Source organism: Notothenia rossii, assembly GCF_949606895.1.
Source record: "Notothenia rossii genome assembly, chromosome: 4".
Taxonomy (NCBI): domain Eukaryota; kingdom Metazoa; phylum Chordata; class Actinopteri; order Perciformes; family Nototheniidae; genus Notothenia; species Notothenia rossii.
In genome coordinates this window covers 21,264,838-21,281,004 of record NC_136902.1, presented here as the reverse complement: position 1 = coordinate 21,281,004, position 16,167 = coordinate 21,264,838, and the positions used below count along the sequence as shown (strand labels likewise).

Genomic DNA, 16,167 nt, shown 5'->3' with positions numbered 1-16,167 from the left:
GTCATAATGTTGTTACAACAACTTGATTTAAATTCAGCCTGTATGTGCGTGCTGGGCCTGCATGTCTTTTTCTCATTATTGATGATATCATCTTCAGAGGAAGCACTCTGTGTTCTGGTCATGGGTCAAGTGACTTTCCCAGGCTGGAGTGTGTGTGTGTGTGTGTGTGTGTGTGTGTGTGTGTGTGTGTGTGTGTGTGTGTGTGTGTGTGTGTGTGTGTGTGTGTGTGTGTGTGTGTGTGTGTGTGTGTGTGTGTGTGTGTGTGTGTGTGTGTGTGTGTGTGTGTGTGTGTGTGTGTGTGTGTGTGTGTGTGTGTGTGTGTGTGTGTGTGTGTGTGTGTGTGTGTGTGTGTGTGTGTGTGTGTGTGTGTGTGTGTGTGTGTGTGTGTGTGTGTGTGTGTGTGTGTGTGTGTGTGTGTGTGTGCGCGCGTTTCAGAGGGGAAGTCCGGAGCTCAAGGCTGCGTTTCTGATGTTCAGTTTGGACTACAGAAATCACTAACAGACTTTAACAGACTCGGCACACGCATCATAAACACACAGGGACGAACAGAAAGTGGCTGCAGCAGCGCAGAGGAAAGTCTTTAAGGACGATGACCCTGCAAAGCTAACTGTACACTGTATCTTGACTTCATTTGCTCAAGCCACAGATAATGTCATTCTAAAGTTTGTTTCTCTGCATTCTTTGCGCCTCATTGTTCAACCGACATACCTCACTGCAATAGGTATGCACTACAAAGTTACATTAGTGGCTGCTTCTGATTCGCTCCATCTAAAATTGAACATTCATAAAAATGTAGCTCTGCTTTAAGCTACTTTAAATTGCTAGATTGAAACAATAAGAAGCTGTTTTGCACGATCATATCTGTTTTAGCGCCTAGAAGAAATATTTTTTTATTACATAATTAATGAATCTGCCTTTTTTTCAATTTTGAATTGATTCCATAAACTCAATATAAAGACAACATTAACTTTAAGCTCAAGAAGAAGCATAAGTAACAAAAAAAACTGGATTGACACTTGTCACGTCTCCCCGGTCTGCATCACATTGAACCCTCTGGGCTTCCATTCTGCTGTTTCGAGTGCGACGTGAGGAAAATGTCGTCTTGCAGAGTAACCACGAGGCCACGCTTATCGTCTCTAACCAAATCACATCTAATGGCCCCTCAGACGTTTGAGGAATTCATTCTCCTTGCAGTAAATCCTATGACAGAGAGTGTTATCAATTTTGTTCATTGACCTCACCCAGGTCGGGCGGAGTTCACTGTATTCCTGTGATATGACATGTGTGCATGCATTTCAATCTCTCTCTGTCATGTTTGTGTGTTTTTCAGATCAGTGCTAATGTGCTGATCTTCCTGTGCACCAACATGATCGGGATCTGTACGCACTACCCTGCTGAGGTCTCCCAGAGACAAGCCTTCCAGGAGACGAGAGGATATATCCAGGCCAGACTGCACCTGCAGAGGGAAAACCAGCAGCAGGTACACACACACACACACACACACACACACACACACACACACACACACACACACACACACACACACACACACACACACACACACACACACACACACACACACACACACACACACACTCGCATGCATGTTCAAGCAAATAAGTGAGGGAGGCTGTCTTGTGCGCATCCTGTACAAAAACTTAACACAAATGCAAAAGAGCAACAAATGGGTGTCTCCATTTTCCAGTCTAATTTATTTGTCTAAATGTTTGAGGTCAACAATATGCTCTAAAGTATAACACGTATCTCTACTCCTCGCTATTTGACTAACACGTACCCACGCAGCTGCCAACGAGGCAGGGTGACTCATTGAGCATTCTTAACAGTAGAAACTGATGAAAATTAATGGGCTCTGTTTTTTTCTTCTTTAATTTCTCTCTCTCTCCCTCTCTATCAGGAGCGCCTACTGCTGTCTGTGCTGCCAAGGCACGTTGCCATGGAGATGAAGGCTGATATCAATGCCAAGAAGGAAGATATGATGTTCCACAAGATCTACATTCAAAAACACGACAATGTCAGGTAAACACAAACAGATTCACATACATGCTTCACCACCACTGTAACACACGCTCAGAAACATGTCTGAGAGCTTTGCTAGCACCACTGGCTCTGACCTCACTCCGCTGACGGATGTGTCAGTTACAGAGTCACTCCAACAGCTATTTCCCTGACAGCATGTATTATGCATGTTGTTGTTTATTGACACTGACAGCACCGGCTGCAGTAAAGATATTGACTTAGGTGCACTGCTGTGCTTTCTGTAGCAAATGATAGGAGGCAGACTTGAAGTTTGCTGTCCGTGTCTCAGCCCTCTCCACTGGGCTTCAGCCTCCCGAGTGAGAATCTCTCCGTGCTAAACAGCTGATTGAAACTCTCCATCCATTAGCCCAGCCGGTGCTCTTCAGGATGTTGTAGGGATGATGATGGAGGACAATGAAACGAGGTTGCAGCAGCAATCCTCTGTTAGAGGTGACCCAAATAGGTGCAGGTGATGTACTTAGTGAAATAATCTGTTGCGCTGCTGATGCTGCTCTACTAAGGTGTACACTTTCAGGAACAATCCGCTATTCAAGTCTAAATCCTGCTGTCTTTTGTCCCAAAATGATGCCTTTTTTTGGGTGTGTATATTTAATGTTGTCAGTCCTTATATGCTCCAAATTCTTATCTATATATTATCTATAAGTTAGACCTGTTTTAATATGGATTACCTGTAATTTACTTTGGCCCTTACAAGATCTGTTAATTGGAATTACAAAATGAAGACCTTTACACTTTAACAACTTATATCTGGCAATATAGGACGTTTTGTTTTTGTATTGTCAACCAGCACAATAGGGGTGAATTGATTTACTTTTTCTGCTCACTTAAAGTAATATGAAAAATCCATACAAAATCTCCATCTTTCTCCAAAAACAATTTACTGGTCAGTAAAATCCACAGAACTGGCAATTCATTTTATTTGGAGCTATTCCTACAGTAAAATGTAGTTCCGGTGAAAGCTGTAACAGTAACAGCAGAAACGATAACTTGGATGAATAAAACAAAACTGCTTGCCAAAAGCAACATCCACTGCATAGCTAGATAACACGAGAACATGAAAATATGTTTGTGTGCAGATTTATGTGTGAGAGCCCTTTTTAAAGATAATACATTGCATCATGGCCCTCAGCCTTGGTCAGGGTGGGAGTCGCAGACGGGTCTGGTGGCAGTAATTAAGGGCCACTTCTCCCGAGTGGATGACCTCATGGGACCAACAGCGCCATCTGTCACCTTCAACTGGAACTCTTAATTTAAATTAAATGTCATTTATCCTGGCCTTTCATTGCTATGAAAAGTTAGCAATGAAAGGCATGCAGACAGGGGGAGGAGGAGGTGACCTACATTGGCCTAGAATGATGAGAGCCAGAGCTGAACAAATGGCAGCTGGACAGTGAGCAGAGAGGCGCTAAACCATGCTAACTAACTCTGTACTTTATTGATTGATCTCATTCCCTGTCTCATTCGTCTTTCTTTTCCTCTCTGTTTGGATATCCCTCTCCCACACTTCCTTCCTCCATCTCCTCTCCTGCAGCATACTGTTCGCAGACATCGAGGGCTTCACCAGCCTGGCGTCCCAGTGCACGGCGCAGGAGCTGGTCATGACGCTGAACGAGCTGTTCGCCCGCTTCGACAAGCTGGCGTCGGTGAGCAATGAGCGAGAACCTGCCGCTGCCATTTTCACAGCAGAACTTTGAGCTACTGTTGCTTATGTAACCATAAGTATGGCAAAGGCACCATGATGTACTTTTTCAAAAGGGGGAGTTACTTAGGCATTGTGTAAAACATCAATTACACAATGTTCAAGCTGATGAGTCATCTCAATTATGCATACAAAGTTATTTATTTGGCATGAGCATGCTGTGAATTGGCTGTAATGCAAGGCTTTTTATTGTATGTGTGTGTGTTTGTGTGTGTTTGTGTGTGTTTGTGCGGTGCTGTACAGGAGAACCACTGCCTGCGTATTAAAATCTTAGGCGACTGTTACTACTGTGTGTCCGGGCTGCCCGAGCCCCGGGCTGACCACGCCCACTGCTGTGTCGAGATGGGAGTAGACATGATTGAGGCCATCTCGTGAGTCAAACCCACACTAATGCACACAAAGATCAACACACTGAAAACATCAACAAACACCCTTACAGTTTCTTGCTTTATTTATGGAACACAGGGTACAGAAGAGAAGCTGCGAACCTGAGGGTGACACTAGTTTTTTTTTTACAATGTGTTTGTATGTGTGTCTACAGGCTGGTGAGAGAGGTGACGGGCGTTAATGTGAATATGCGGGTGGGCATCCACAGCGGGCGCGTGCACTGTGGGGTGCTCGGCCTGCGCAAGTGGCAGTTTGACGTCTGGTCCAACGACGTCACACTCGCCAACCAAATGGAGGCCGGAGGGAAAGCTGGGTAAGCCCCTCCTAATCTACCAATGTTTTCTCCCATAGCTTGTTTTGTTTCTTACACACTGTGTGTTTGTGTGTAGGCGTATCCACATCACCAAAGCCACACTACAGTATCTGACCGACGACTACGAGGTGGAGCCAGGGTTTGGAGGAGAGAGGAATGCTTATGTGAAGGACAACAATATTGAAACCTTCTTGGTGCTGGGCTGCAGCCAGAAGAGGGTGAGTTCACACACACACACACACACACACACACACACACACACACACGTCCTTGATTACCTGCTTGACCTCCTCAGAACTTCACACTAGTGCCATATTTCACACAGACAATATAATGGCTTGTCACCTGGCATAGAAGACCTTGTTCGCCAGAGCATTAACTCTGAAGGGGATTTCTTCACTTTCAGAAAGAGGAGAAAGCCCTGATGGCCAAGATGCAGCGAGCACGTGCAAATTCTGTCGACGGACTGATGCCACGCTGGGTGCCTGACAGATCCTTCTCCAGAACCAAGGAGTCCAAAGTCTTCAGGCAGATGGTGAGAGAGACACACGCAGGGAGCACTTAGCGGACCACATGGCCCCATTTCTTCTTGTCTGTAACAGATCTATTGTTTTGCCCTCTCCACTCTCTGAAATCCAATCTAGAATAATGATGTACTAGTAGAAGTAGTAGTCTTATTAGATCTTTCTATTATATATCTTTCAAGGGAAAGAGGCCTAACTTCCTTTGTCCTCATAGTATTTCTGAAACTAGATTTTCCGTCCTGCTTGGCTCTAGGGATTGCTGTGGCTGTCTAAAAATTGTTAAAGACATTTATGCCCCCCACAGGATGAACTGTCATAGCTTAAATTATCCCGTAGGGTTTTCCTAAACACCATCTTTAGGGAAAATGTTAAGTTGGATTTACACAAAATATTAAAACCAAAATAATGGTATTCAGACTCAGCTGCACTTTGTGATTAGTGCTAATGTAACAAAACTATTTTTGCAGTATTGCTTGCAGGTGATAACAAGTTAAACAACACTTTTGTATTTCATTTCTCAATGACACCCACAATAATGTATCCTGTTCATTTTACGGCAGTTAGTAAATATAATCATGCTAACCCACTTAACCAAGATGCCAAAGATTGTTAAAAGTATACAATTGAACCATAAGCGTGTTAGCACTGTTATCATGAGTAACTGTTCCTAAATGCAGCCTCATAATGCTAACGGTTCGTACACTTGTACTGAATTGAAATGCTTGAAAGTAAAAAATGTGTACTGTAAGGTAAAGCCTTAAGGAGACAATAAGAGGGTGAAGAGAAATATGTATCTGTTCCCGTCAAACAAACGGAGTACCAACAGGTCTCCCAGGGGTTTCCAGTGCAACGTTCACTTCTGAAGCTCATCCGATGTGGACGCAGCTGCAGATATTACTCTCTCATTTCCTCCTTCTCTTAATGCTACGAGTCTCATTTCCTTGTCTTTCCTAAATGTTCCCCCTTCTCCTTCTCATTTTGTCCTCTTCATCTCAGAGGGTTTGAGCCCCAGGGGCAAAGAGGGTGTAATTTGAAACCTCCGAGCATTAATTAAAACATCAGTCTGGCTCTCAGGGATTAGCTGTGCATCTTTGTATATTTTTCGCTTTTACTGTAGCTACACAATAAGCCCTCCTTTCACTTTTGTGCACTTTCTCTGCATTTTTGTCCTTATTCTCCCTCTCTGTTTTTGTTTTTCTCAGGGCATTGATGAAGCATCAAGCAAAGACAAGTGAGTATTTTAGTTTTTGTTATTAGTGTGGCTTTCGTTTCTAGCGCTTGACTGGCAGATTGTCACTGTAGTGGTCTTGCTTTAGAGCCCACTGTTGCTTTTATACAGTCAGATTCAACCCGGCGCTAAAACCATATTAGCTCTGAGTCATCCTGCCTGTCACAGCATAGGCCAATTCACACACACACACACACACACACACACACACACACACACACACACACACACACACACACACACACACACACACACACACACACACACAGTGACCTATTGTTCCATCTGCCTCATAGCCGCTGTGCTCAGGAGGCTCTGAACCCAGAGGATGAGGTGGATGAGTTTCTTGGACGAGCCATCGACGCGCGCAGCATCGACCAGCTGAGGAAGGACCACGTCAAGAAGTTCCTACTCACCTTTACGGACATCAACCTTGAGAAAAAGGTCGGTATTTGATTGGAGTTGAAATTCACCATAATATCTAATCAAACAAGCACACGGCTTTCTCTTTAATTGAGCTACAAGGAAACTTTTCTGATTGAGTTTTCATTTCCAGTACTCCAAAAAGGTAGATGATCGGTTCGGGGGCTATGTGGCCTGCACGCTCCTCGTTTTCTGTTGCATCTGTTGCATTCAGATCATCGTTTTCCCAAAGTAAGTAGCCCTCTCCATGAAGTTGCCTTTCCCAGTTTCCCAAGTTATTCTGTATTGTGAGCAGGAAATGTGCTCATGATTAGTTTATGAGGATTTAATGAGCGTTATACACCCTAATGAGCCTGTTTTCTCCTCTTCCGCAGCACAACACTTATGCTCGGTCTTTACATCAGCATCTTCATCATCCTCGCCAACATCCTCTTCATCTGTGCCATCTACTCCTGCATCAAAGTGAGAAACAAATGTCCTCTCCACTCACATGATTGCTCTTGCAGATATATCTTCAGATAAGAGTCATTGTCATATGTCTTCAGCCAGCATCACTAATGTTATTACCTCTCTCTTATCTGATCTTGTCCTTGCTGTATGTATTCAAGCTCTTCCCAGCTGCCTTGCAGACTGTGACCAAGAAAATAGTCCAGTCTCGTGCAAACAGCACTCTGGTGGGCGTCTTCACCATCCTCCTCCTCTTCATTTCCTCCTTTGCTAACATGGTACGGACTACAGCTCTTCATTTTGTGACTTTTTGTATCCTGTAACAGCTGTGATTGTTTGTCTCCAGTTGACCCCTACATGGACTACAGAGAATGGAATGACATATCTGCCTCAGATACATTTGTCTTTCTTTCATTAATCACTACATCTCAGATGTTTTGTGTAAATACTTGTCCTTAGTATACTTTTTTTATTGCTAAATTGTTTCTTCAAAATATAATTTTTTTATTATTTTACCTACTATTGCATTTAGATTGTTTATGTTCGCACCACCAGATACCAAATCAAATTCCTTATGTTTAAACGTACGTGGCAATAAACTTGATTAGGATGTTGATGGTTAGATTTTGAAAGAAGTTTACAGAAAATCTTGCACTGGTCTGGTATTTTTTAAACGTTTGCCGAAAGCTGTGAATCATAATTCGTCACTGTGACAGATTGGGTGACAGATCTGAAACAATTTTTAACCATCAACTTTTCATGTTTATCACACTAGGATTGCATTTGTGCATGAGTAGACTAAAACAAAACTTTCATATCTTGAATCACAAATGCCATGGCCAAGAAACGTGTTTAAAGTCATGTAAAGATTACATTGTTTTATCAACACTGAAATCAGCATCATCAACAGCATCATCAACATCAAAGGTACAAAGTAATCCACAGAAGCTCTGCTGTAAAAACAGTTCGGCAGAGAATAAAGACTGTATGTACTTTACCTGCTTTGCATTGTAAAGGAGAGATAATATGTCTGATTGTGGCTCTGCAATCTTCCCTTCTGCTCCACTCTTATGATTGGCTGCCTGCAGAGTTGTTTCAGCTTCTGATTGGCTGCTCTGTGTCACAAGCTAGCCAAGTTAGACTTCAAGAAGCCCTAATCAGAAGCTTTCTTTCTCAACTGCCAGTAGTGGAAAGTGAAAAAGTATTTCTACCCAAGTACTCATTTTGTGGTTCTTATACTTCACCTATGTTTGGCTTACTTTAGTAAAACATCTGAGTACTGCGAGAGCAGCTGCATTATCTTTACATGGATGAGCATTAATAATTGTTCTCTATTTATTTGACAATAATTGTATTTTGATTCATTCATAATTTATAAAATAATGCTATTTGAGTACCTACAGAAATTATCTTCAAATAAAACTTAATATTTTTATTTTATTAACATTTTAGGATTAAACCACTGATTACAGTATTTACTGACTGATAGGCCAAAGGGCTCTTGATAGAAATGCATTGCCAATATTTGAATTATTTTGGTAATTAATTCACCATAGCACACTTTTTCAAATGCGAAATGCCCCACTCAGTACTTTTCCACTGTCTATTTTTTTTTTTAAATAACCTATTAACAGGTGATCATCAAAAAAGGTTTATGTTACATGCAAATAAAGAATTTTTAAGATGTGTGTTAAAACTGTTAATTACGAGATGTTTAATAATTGTGGCTTTCTATGTTTTACATTACATTAGATGTCACTTGTTAGACGCTTTATCCAAAGCGACTTACATACTCAATACTGTGGGCAATCCCCACAGGAGCAATTGTGGGTGAAGTGTCTTGGCCAGGGACATGCTGACTGCAATGGGGTTTGAACCTGTGACCCCCTGATCCGAACACCAACGCTCAACCCACTGCACCACACGCCTTTAGCTTTACATTTGTGTGTGTGTCTCTTGCTGTTTCATCTATTAAGACAGTTAAATAACTGTATTGTTCTCCCCTGTCAGTTCACCTGCAGCAGAGAGAGCCTGGAGGACTGTGTGGCCAAGGAGCTAAGCATATCTGAAGTGACTCTCTGCCTGCTGCACAACCTCACCAAGACAGCAGAGGACGGCCTGACTCTGTGTTCCAGCCAGGCCATGCCCTGCCATTTCCCTGAGGTCAGTCCCAGAACATTTCAGCATGTGTCCATATTGTCCACGTGTGCATTTGTCCTAAGTGCACATTTGAATACTCCTAACCTTCCTCGTCCTCCTTTTCCCTCGCTGCAGTATTTCTGCTACAGTGTTCTGCTGACCCTGCTGGCCTGCTCCGTGTTCCTCCACATCAGCAGCACAGGGAAGCTGGCTCTGATGCTGCTCATCCAGCTCACCTTCCTCCTGCTGGTGGAGTGGCCTCAGGTGGCCCTGTTCGACAACGCAGACCTGCTGGTCAAGGCCAGCACCCTGTGAGTCTCATGCATGAACACGCACACAGGCACGCACGCACGCGCGCACACACACACACACACACACACACACACACACACACACACACACACACACACACACACACACACACACACACACACACACACACACACACAGTACTACCTACAATTAAGCTATTTGGCTCAATACTGTGGTTTAGGTCATGGACATGGCCTATTAAGTTTTAGAAGTAGAAGACCTACTTCCTCATGCACCAGATGGGCTCTATTTCTATTTTCTCATTATGCGCTCATCTTTTTCCTCAGGCACCTATCACCTGTTAATGATTCCTCAAAACAGTAAGTTGTATTATCTTGTTTTCTACTGCGTAATTTCAGTGATTTATCTGCTCTGTAGTCATGCCTTTCTCTTATCTTTTTGTAGGCCTGATTTCAATGAAACTGCAGAACAGTGGTGAGTGGCTTTCACTAATGTACCATTTAGTGTCTGTAAGGGTTCCTACATTTAACTCCTTGCAAGATACTCATTATTCAATTTTCCCTTTTCCTCCGCAGCCTGGAGAGCGTGACCAAGGTATCCTTAAAGGTCATGACCCCTGTAATCCTGACGGTGTTTGTTCTGGCTCTTTACCTGCACGGCCAGCAGGTGGAGTCCACTGCACGCCTTGACTTCCTCTGGAAGCTGCAGGTAAACAGATGCACGTGCAGAACAGTGACATGTCAACATATCTTCCATGAAAAAGGCCTATAGCAACACCTGTGAAAACTTCAAGAAACCATTTGCATGACATCGAGACTGAGTACCTACATTTGTCCCCGTCCTTCCTCAGGCAACCGAAGAGAAGGAGGAGATGGAGGAGCTGCAGGCATACAACCGGCGCCTGCTGCACAACATCCTGCCCAAAGACGTAGCCGCCCACTTTCTTGCACGGGAGCGTAGGAATGACGAGTTGTACTACCAGTCATGTGAGTGCGTCGCTGTCATGTTTGCCTCCATCAGCAACTTTTCTGAGTTTTACGTGGAGCTGGAGGCTAACAACGAGGGAGTGGAGTGTCTCAGGCTGCTCAACGAGATCATCGCCGATTTTGATGAGGTGAGATGGGAAATAAATATAAGAGATGAATGCAAATTAAATTGTGTTTGTCTTGCAGTCAAAAGACTTTAGTCATATTTTAATAAAACAAAATACAACAAAGAAAGCCATTTATGTTTATCAACATTTGAATGAACACAAGACAACATTTGCATGAAGCTTGAACTTCACTTTGGATGCAGGAAATGTGAAATGCCAAGTCCATTGCTTGTGATCTGTCTGCTGACAACTGCAGTTTTCTATTGTATGAGCAAACAATAGTAAGTAATTTGGCGTTTTAAAAGTCATGCTATTATGCTGATAGTGATTTCATCTTCTGTTAGCACTCAAAGCCTTCTGAAACAGCAAAGTAAAGTTAGATACTCTAACAAAGTCAGTCTTAACCCAAAACTTACAAAACGTTTCTGTATTTTTGCTTCAGCATTTTAAACATTGTGCGATTGTGCATCTAAGCCAATACAGTCTGTTAAAGAAAGAACAATACCAGAACCCTACATGGCACACTTAATGTGCAAAATAAAAATCGACCTGCTCATTTAAAGAACCAGGCAGGCCTAATATAATCAGTGCTAGTAAAACAATTGCTTGGCCAAAAGGAAGATATTTATTATTCCATCCACGTGGGAGGACATAAAGAATTTCATTATTTCATCTTTGATCCGTTTATTCTTTACGTGTCAGCCTATTTGGTTTATGTGTAGGACGTATGTAGTTTTTCCGGTTGAATTTCTCGTAAAGAGTTTGTGTGTGTACTCCTGGAAAACCTGTTTTCCTTGGATACAACCCTAGTGTTTATAATGTGTATATAATATCTTATTTGTGCTCTTTGTCTGCAGATCATCAGTGAGGACAAGTTCCGTCAGCTGGAGAAAATCAAGACCATCGGTTCCACCTACATGGCAGCCTCTGGCCTCAACGACTCCACCTACGACAGGGAGGGCCGCTCACACATCCTGGCTCTGGCCGACTACGCCATGAGGCTTAGGGAGCAAATGAAATACATCAACGAGCACTCCTTCAACAACTTCCAGATGAAAATAGGTAAGCCAGGAAGGTAGAGTTGGGGCCTGAAACATGATCTCCTCAACCTTCATTTAAAACAAATCCTTCTCCCGGACAAATGAGAACTTTTGTTATCTACTTCCTTAGAAACAGCATTGTAATTGAGTGGATATGGTGTAGTAATGTAACACAGACAGATGATTTGGTCTCAGGGTTGAACATGGGGCCAGTGGTGGCGGGGGTGATTGGAGCCAGGAAACCCCAGTATGATATCTGGGGGAACACAGTCAATGTGGCCAGCCGCATGGACAGCACAGGAGTACCAGACTGCATCCAGGTACTGACCCACAATTCTACCGTGTGTTGTTTCGTTCAGATTCAGATCACTTTATCGTCCATTACGTTTGCATAAAATAAAAAAGTGTCTTTAGCATTGGCCTACATATACAGCACAACATACAGTTCACACACAAAACTTTGGCAATGAACACAACAAGCATTTTCCAAGTTTTTGTTCAGTGAAACAGCCAATGCGGAATATCATGCCAGTTACTGATTAAATTAGTCACTAAGCTGATGCCATTAGTCAATCCAACATGAAAGTGTGTATCTGTTGTGTTTTTTTATACCCACATTTTTTTTTTTTATACTGCAAACATTGCCCTAGCTGAGAATGTTGATCTCTCAAAGGAATGTACAGTTAAATAATTAGTTGTGGTTTTTCAAAGTCACACAAAAAATCTGCTAGTTCAGTTTCAATCAGTGCATAGTTTTCTGGTTCAAAGTGTCCTTTGAGCGAGAATCCCTGTCAGCACGGGACATGCTGTTCTCGAGCAGAAATTGTGTTTTCTACTCATTCGTGGTTATGTGGTTGATGTTAACACTCATTTTGAAATGTGTAAAAAACAACAGCTAAGAGCTTTAGTGAAATTCTTGTGGCCCCAAATCAAATCCATAAATCGTCTGGTTCAAAGATTACAGTCAGAAGAATGCTGCCATCTGCTGAACAGTGTGTGTTACTGCAAATACAAATCCCTTCGACACACTAATGGTTATTTCCATCATCAATCAAACTGTTGATAATTTTTTTGTTCAGTTTATTTATTACCTATTCTATGACGTTTTAGACAAAAAGATAAAAATATAGTTTTAATCAACCAACTGTCTGATTTATTAGACACAGAGAAGCAACACATCTTCAAATCGGACTGGAGACCAAAATAAATTCAGTTTCAAATGATAAAATAGAGAAAAGTAGAAAATGCTCACTTTGAAAAGCTGGAATGAGTGAATATTCGGCATTTATTGTATGATTTATTTCCCAAAAATGTATTGATTCTTAAAATAAAATGTTATTATCAAATTGAAGTCAATAATCGAAGTCACGTAAGTGTTATTATTTTAAGTGAAAATGGGACAGACAGTGTTTCTCTTGGAATGGGTTGAGTGTCTCATGTTCTGGGTGTCAAATGTCCGTGTCCTCTCTTAGGTGACCACGGACTTATACCACGTGCTGGTCAACAACGGTTACAAGCTGGACTGTCGGGGTGTTGTCAAGGTGAAGGGGAAGGGGGAGATGACCACTTACTTCCTCACCAGCGGTCCCCCGGGCAGTTAACACCAGGCCAGCCGACCGCAGCGTCACCCCACTGCACGGATACAGACTGCAGAGAGACTGAGTGGTCAGCTCGGCCATGAGCACCGAGGCGCGATGCGAAACACTCGGGGGACGGAGGACGTCAACAGAGGCGCGGTCGGCCTGTCTGTATGTTGTCAAGATGCACACATGTAGGACGTTGTTCATGACTGAAGGATTTTTCCCAAGCTGCTCGAGAAATCACAAAGCCCAGTTGCCTTAGGTCGGAAGTGGCTATGCTTGTGTTTATGAGCAATAGTACAAGTATTTCATCTGGAGTCATTATTTATTTTCGTGTGGACGGATTTTTGTGATGACCTTGTACAAATAAGAAGATAAATATATATATATAAATACAAATGTTACTTAAAAAGAATATATGCAAGGAGAACATGAAGGATGAACATGACCAAAGAACAAATGTTTGATATGAAACCCACACTAATGATTCTGTTCAAAAGTAAACTGAAGTAATTTATTCATCTTTTGAAAGCAAATGCCACGGTAACGTCACTGTCGTTGATAGGGACGAACACTTTTATTGTTGTGTACTTATTCATGAAGGAGAACACACACATGCACACATACGCAGATAAAACGCTCACAATAACCTTGGCTTGGACTTGTGTTTCTTATCAGGGCCTTATTTGTTCTCCTAGCCTGTGATTAGCCACAGTCTGGACACAAGGCTGTTTGTGGTTCACTGAAATGTACGATTGATTACTCACGCCCTGCAATTCATTTTTGGTTGAAGCCAAAAAGTATGAAATGAAGGAAGAACCATTGCATTTAGTATCCTGGTACTGAAGAGAGATTCTGAAACATTTTTATATAAGTGTGTTTGAGTCATGTATGTATGGGTGTGTGTGTGCAAGTATGGGTGTGAGCACACACAGCTGAATGCTGATCTTTATCTATGAAGGGGCATACTGTAACTTTTCACTGTGAGGTTTTTATGATACTGTATGACAATGCTTTCTTGCCAAACTGGTTGCTGCAAGGCATGTTTTATATTATTCCTCTGATTTATTTGTCCATTCCTGATTTCTTGTGTCAAAATGATAGTTTGAAGAGAATTGTGTCTACTGCAGACTGTGATTCATTTTATTCAAACACGAGCTAAAGCCTCCGAAAACATTTAGTTTGAATTGTGTTATAATGTTTGAACATAAACTGGTTTCTTGACAGCATCAGGATTAACTGTATGCAGGAGTTCTCTGTCTGCTCACAAGTATTGCCTTCACATTATGCAATCCAAAGGTCCGCGTACTTCATGGACCAATATTCACAACTTTACACAACAGTATTTGACCCGATCTGGCACGTGGAGGTTTGTATCCCCGCAAAATGAGTCGTTCAAAATAACCATATGAATGTATGTAATAATGACTATTTTTGCCCACTAAGAAAATACTACTGAAGAAAACCACTCTTGACATTGCCTTTGGTACTGAAAAAGGAGCTTAATCATTGTATTAGAAACCAATCTGATTGGACGTCATGATTTGCTGAAAAATGAGGATGTATTTTACATTTGGACAAGCGTTACACCTGGTGTTGATACACTCACTTTTCTGTCTGAGCCAAAAATTGCCACATCATGTGAAGGCTACAAAATAGGTACTTTTTTTTGCTTATCCCTATTATTTATGGGGTTCCTTTTAAATAATGGCAGAGTTTAAAGAAATAGTGCAATGATTTATTTGATTCATTTCCCATTGGATAAGAAATAATAAATGGCTGTTTTTCATTGGTTGTGTTTCTTTTATTGGTTTATTATTTTTGTTGAGGTCTCTTCAGTAGAACATTGATTTTACAAAATAGCACAACGGCACCACCTATCGTCAGTAGAGCAGAGCTCTGTTGAGGGGAATACATTGTGAAAAACATGTTAATGATGATTGCTGTTTTAGAAAAGGTCTGAATATTACACACAGACGAAAATCCCAACAATGGTCTTAAAACTAATTAAAAAAACGTTCACACAATACAAACGGACCACTCTAATAGATCATTGTACAACACAGCTTTAGCCTGCTTATTTGTTTGGGTTTAGCTCTCATGTCAATCAGCAGCCTGCAATCAAGATTTCTCCCTGTGACAGTAACCTGAGAGACGCCTCCTTCTCCTTTTCTGAATAAATCAGTCTACAGTTTCAAGAGGGTGATACAGGAGAGAGTATTTAATTGCTTACACATGAATAATGTATTTCTGTTGAGGTAATGGCAATGTTCACTCACAGCACTCTATGCTGAACATTAATTAAGCAACATAAATTCCTCCTAATCCCTGATGAAAAAACACTAATGTCACCATAACAGGCCCATGATACAGGGACTTGTAATGTGTATGTAATACACTCTGGTTAACAAGTTAGTGTGGCTATTGTAGCTCGCATACATTTGTACTAGCTGTATGATATGAAGGCTACATAACTTGTTGCTATATGTTTTTACCAAACATTTTTTATTTGCTTGTTAACTTTTTGTTTAATTTATTTATTTTGTAGTCTTTTTAGTGTTTAGCACTTTACTTTAGTATTTTTATTGTATGCTACTTTATACATACTCCACTTCCTTTGAGTTGTAGTTTATAAAGTAATTAAGCGTATCTCAACTTTTACCAGCTGTGATGAACAGATATATGATTATAAAATGGGACATATCTCACAATTAGCCCTCTTACTTTTGGTACATACTACGTTTGGTTTATTTTGATGCTAAAACGTTTGTGTTTTTACTTCAGTAAGATTTCAAATGCAGGGATTTTACTTGTAACAAGAGTATTTTGAGGTTGAAGAAGTACTCATATCTTGTACTTAAGTAGAACTACCACAGTGTAGGAATACTAAGTACAAAGGTATTAGCATCAAAATAAACTGTGTTTATGTATGCACCATGTATACCAAGGCAATTTTCTTTGTG

The 16,167-nt window shown here is 41.4% G+C and overlaps 1 protein-coding gene across 2 annotated transcripts in view; it reads left to right on the top strand.

Annotated features, from left to right (window-relative positions):
- The window catches only part of LOC307037307 (adenylate cyclase type 6-like), a 37,789-nt gene extending 22,796 nt beyond the window's left edge, over positions 1 to 14,993 (top strand). For both annotated transcript variants that reach the window (XM_079678083.1, XM_079678082.1), the window contains exons 4-24: positions 1,331 to 1,480; positions 1,916 to 2,037; positions 3,590 to 3,701; positions 4,001 to 4,128; positions 4,299 to 4,457; positions 4,534 to 4,675; positions 4,864 to 4,992; positions 6,184 to 6,212; positions 6,506 to 6,653; positions 6,766 to 6,863; positions 7,007 to 7,094; positions 7,241 to 7,357; positions 9,090 to 9,242; positions 9,354 to 9,529; positions 9,818 to 9,850; positions 9,936 to 9,965; positions 10,067 to 10,199; positions 10,342 to 10,605; positions 11,442 to 11,646; positions 11,820 to 11,944; positions 13,097 to 14,993. In XM_079678083.1, coding sequence (XP_079534209.1) covers positions 1,331 to 1,480; positions 1,916 to 2,037; positions 3,590 to 3,701; positions 4,001 to 4,128; positions 4,299 to 4,457; positions 4,534 to 4,675; positions 4,864 to 4,992; positions 6,184 to 6,212; positions 6,506 to 6,653; positions 6,766 to 6,863; positions 7,007 to 7,094; positions 7,241 to 7,357; positions 9,090 to 9,242; positions 9,354 to 9,529; positions 9,818 to 9,850; positions 9,936 to 9,965; positions 10,067 to 10,199; positions 10,342 to 10,605; positions 11,442 to 11,646; positions 11,820 to 11,944; positions 13,097 to 13,225 — 2,670 coding nt within the window. In that variant the 3' untranslated portion in view covers positions 13,226 to 14,993. The remainder of the gene's footprint in view (positions 1 to 1,330; positions 1,481 to 1,915; positions 2,038 to 3,589; positions 3,702 to 4,000; positions 4,129 to 4,298; positions 4,458 to 4,533; positions 4,676 to 4,863; positions 4,993 to 6,183; positions 6,213 to 6,505; positions 6,654 to 6,765; positions 6,864 to 7,006; positions 7,095 to 7,240; positions 7,358 to 9,089; positions 9,243 to 9,353; positions 9,530 to 9,817; positions 9,851 to 9,935; positions 9,966 to 10,066; positions 10,200 to 10,341; positions 10,606 to 11,441; positions 11,647 to 11,819; positions 11,945 to 13,096) is intronic.
- Positions 14,994 to 16,167: the final 1,174 nt, after the last annotated feature.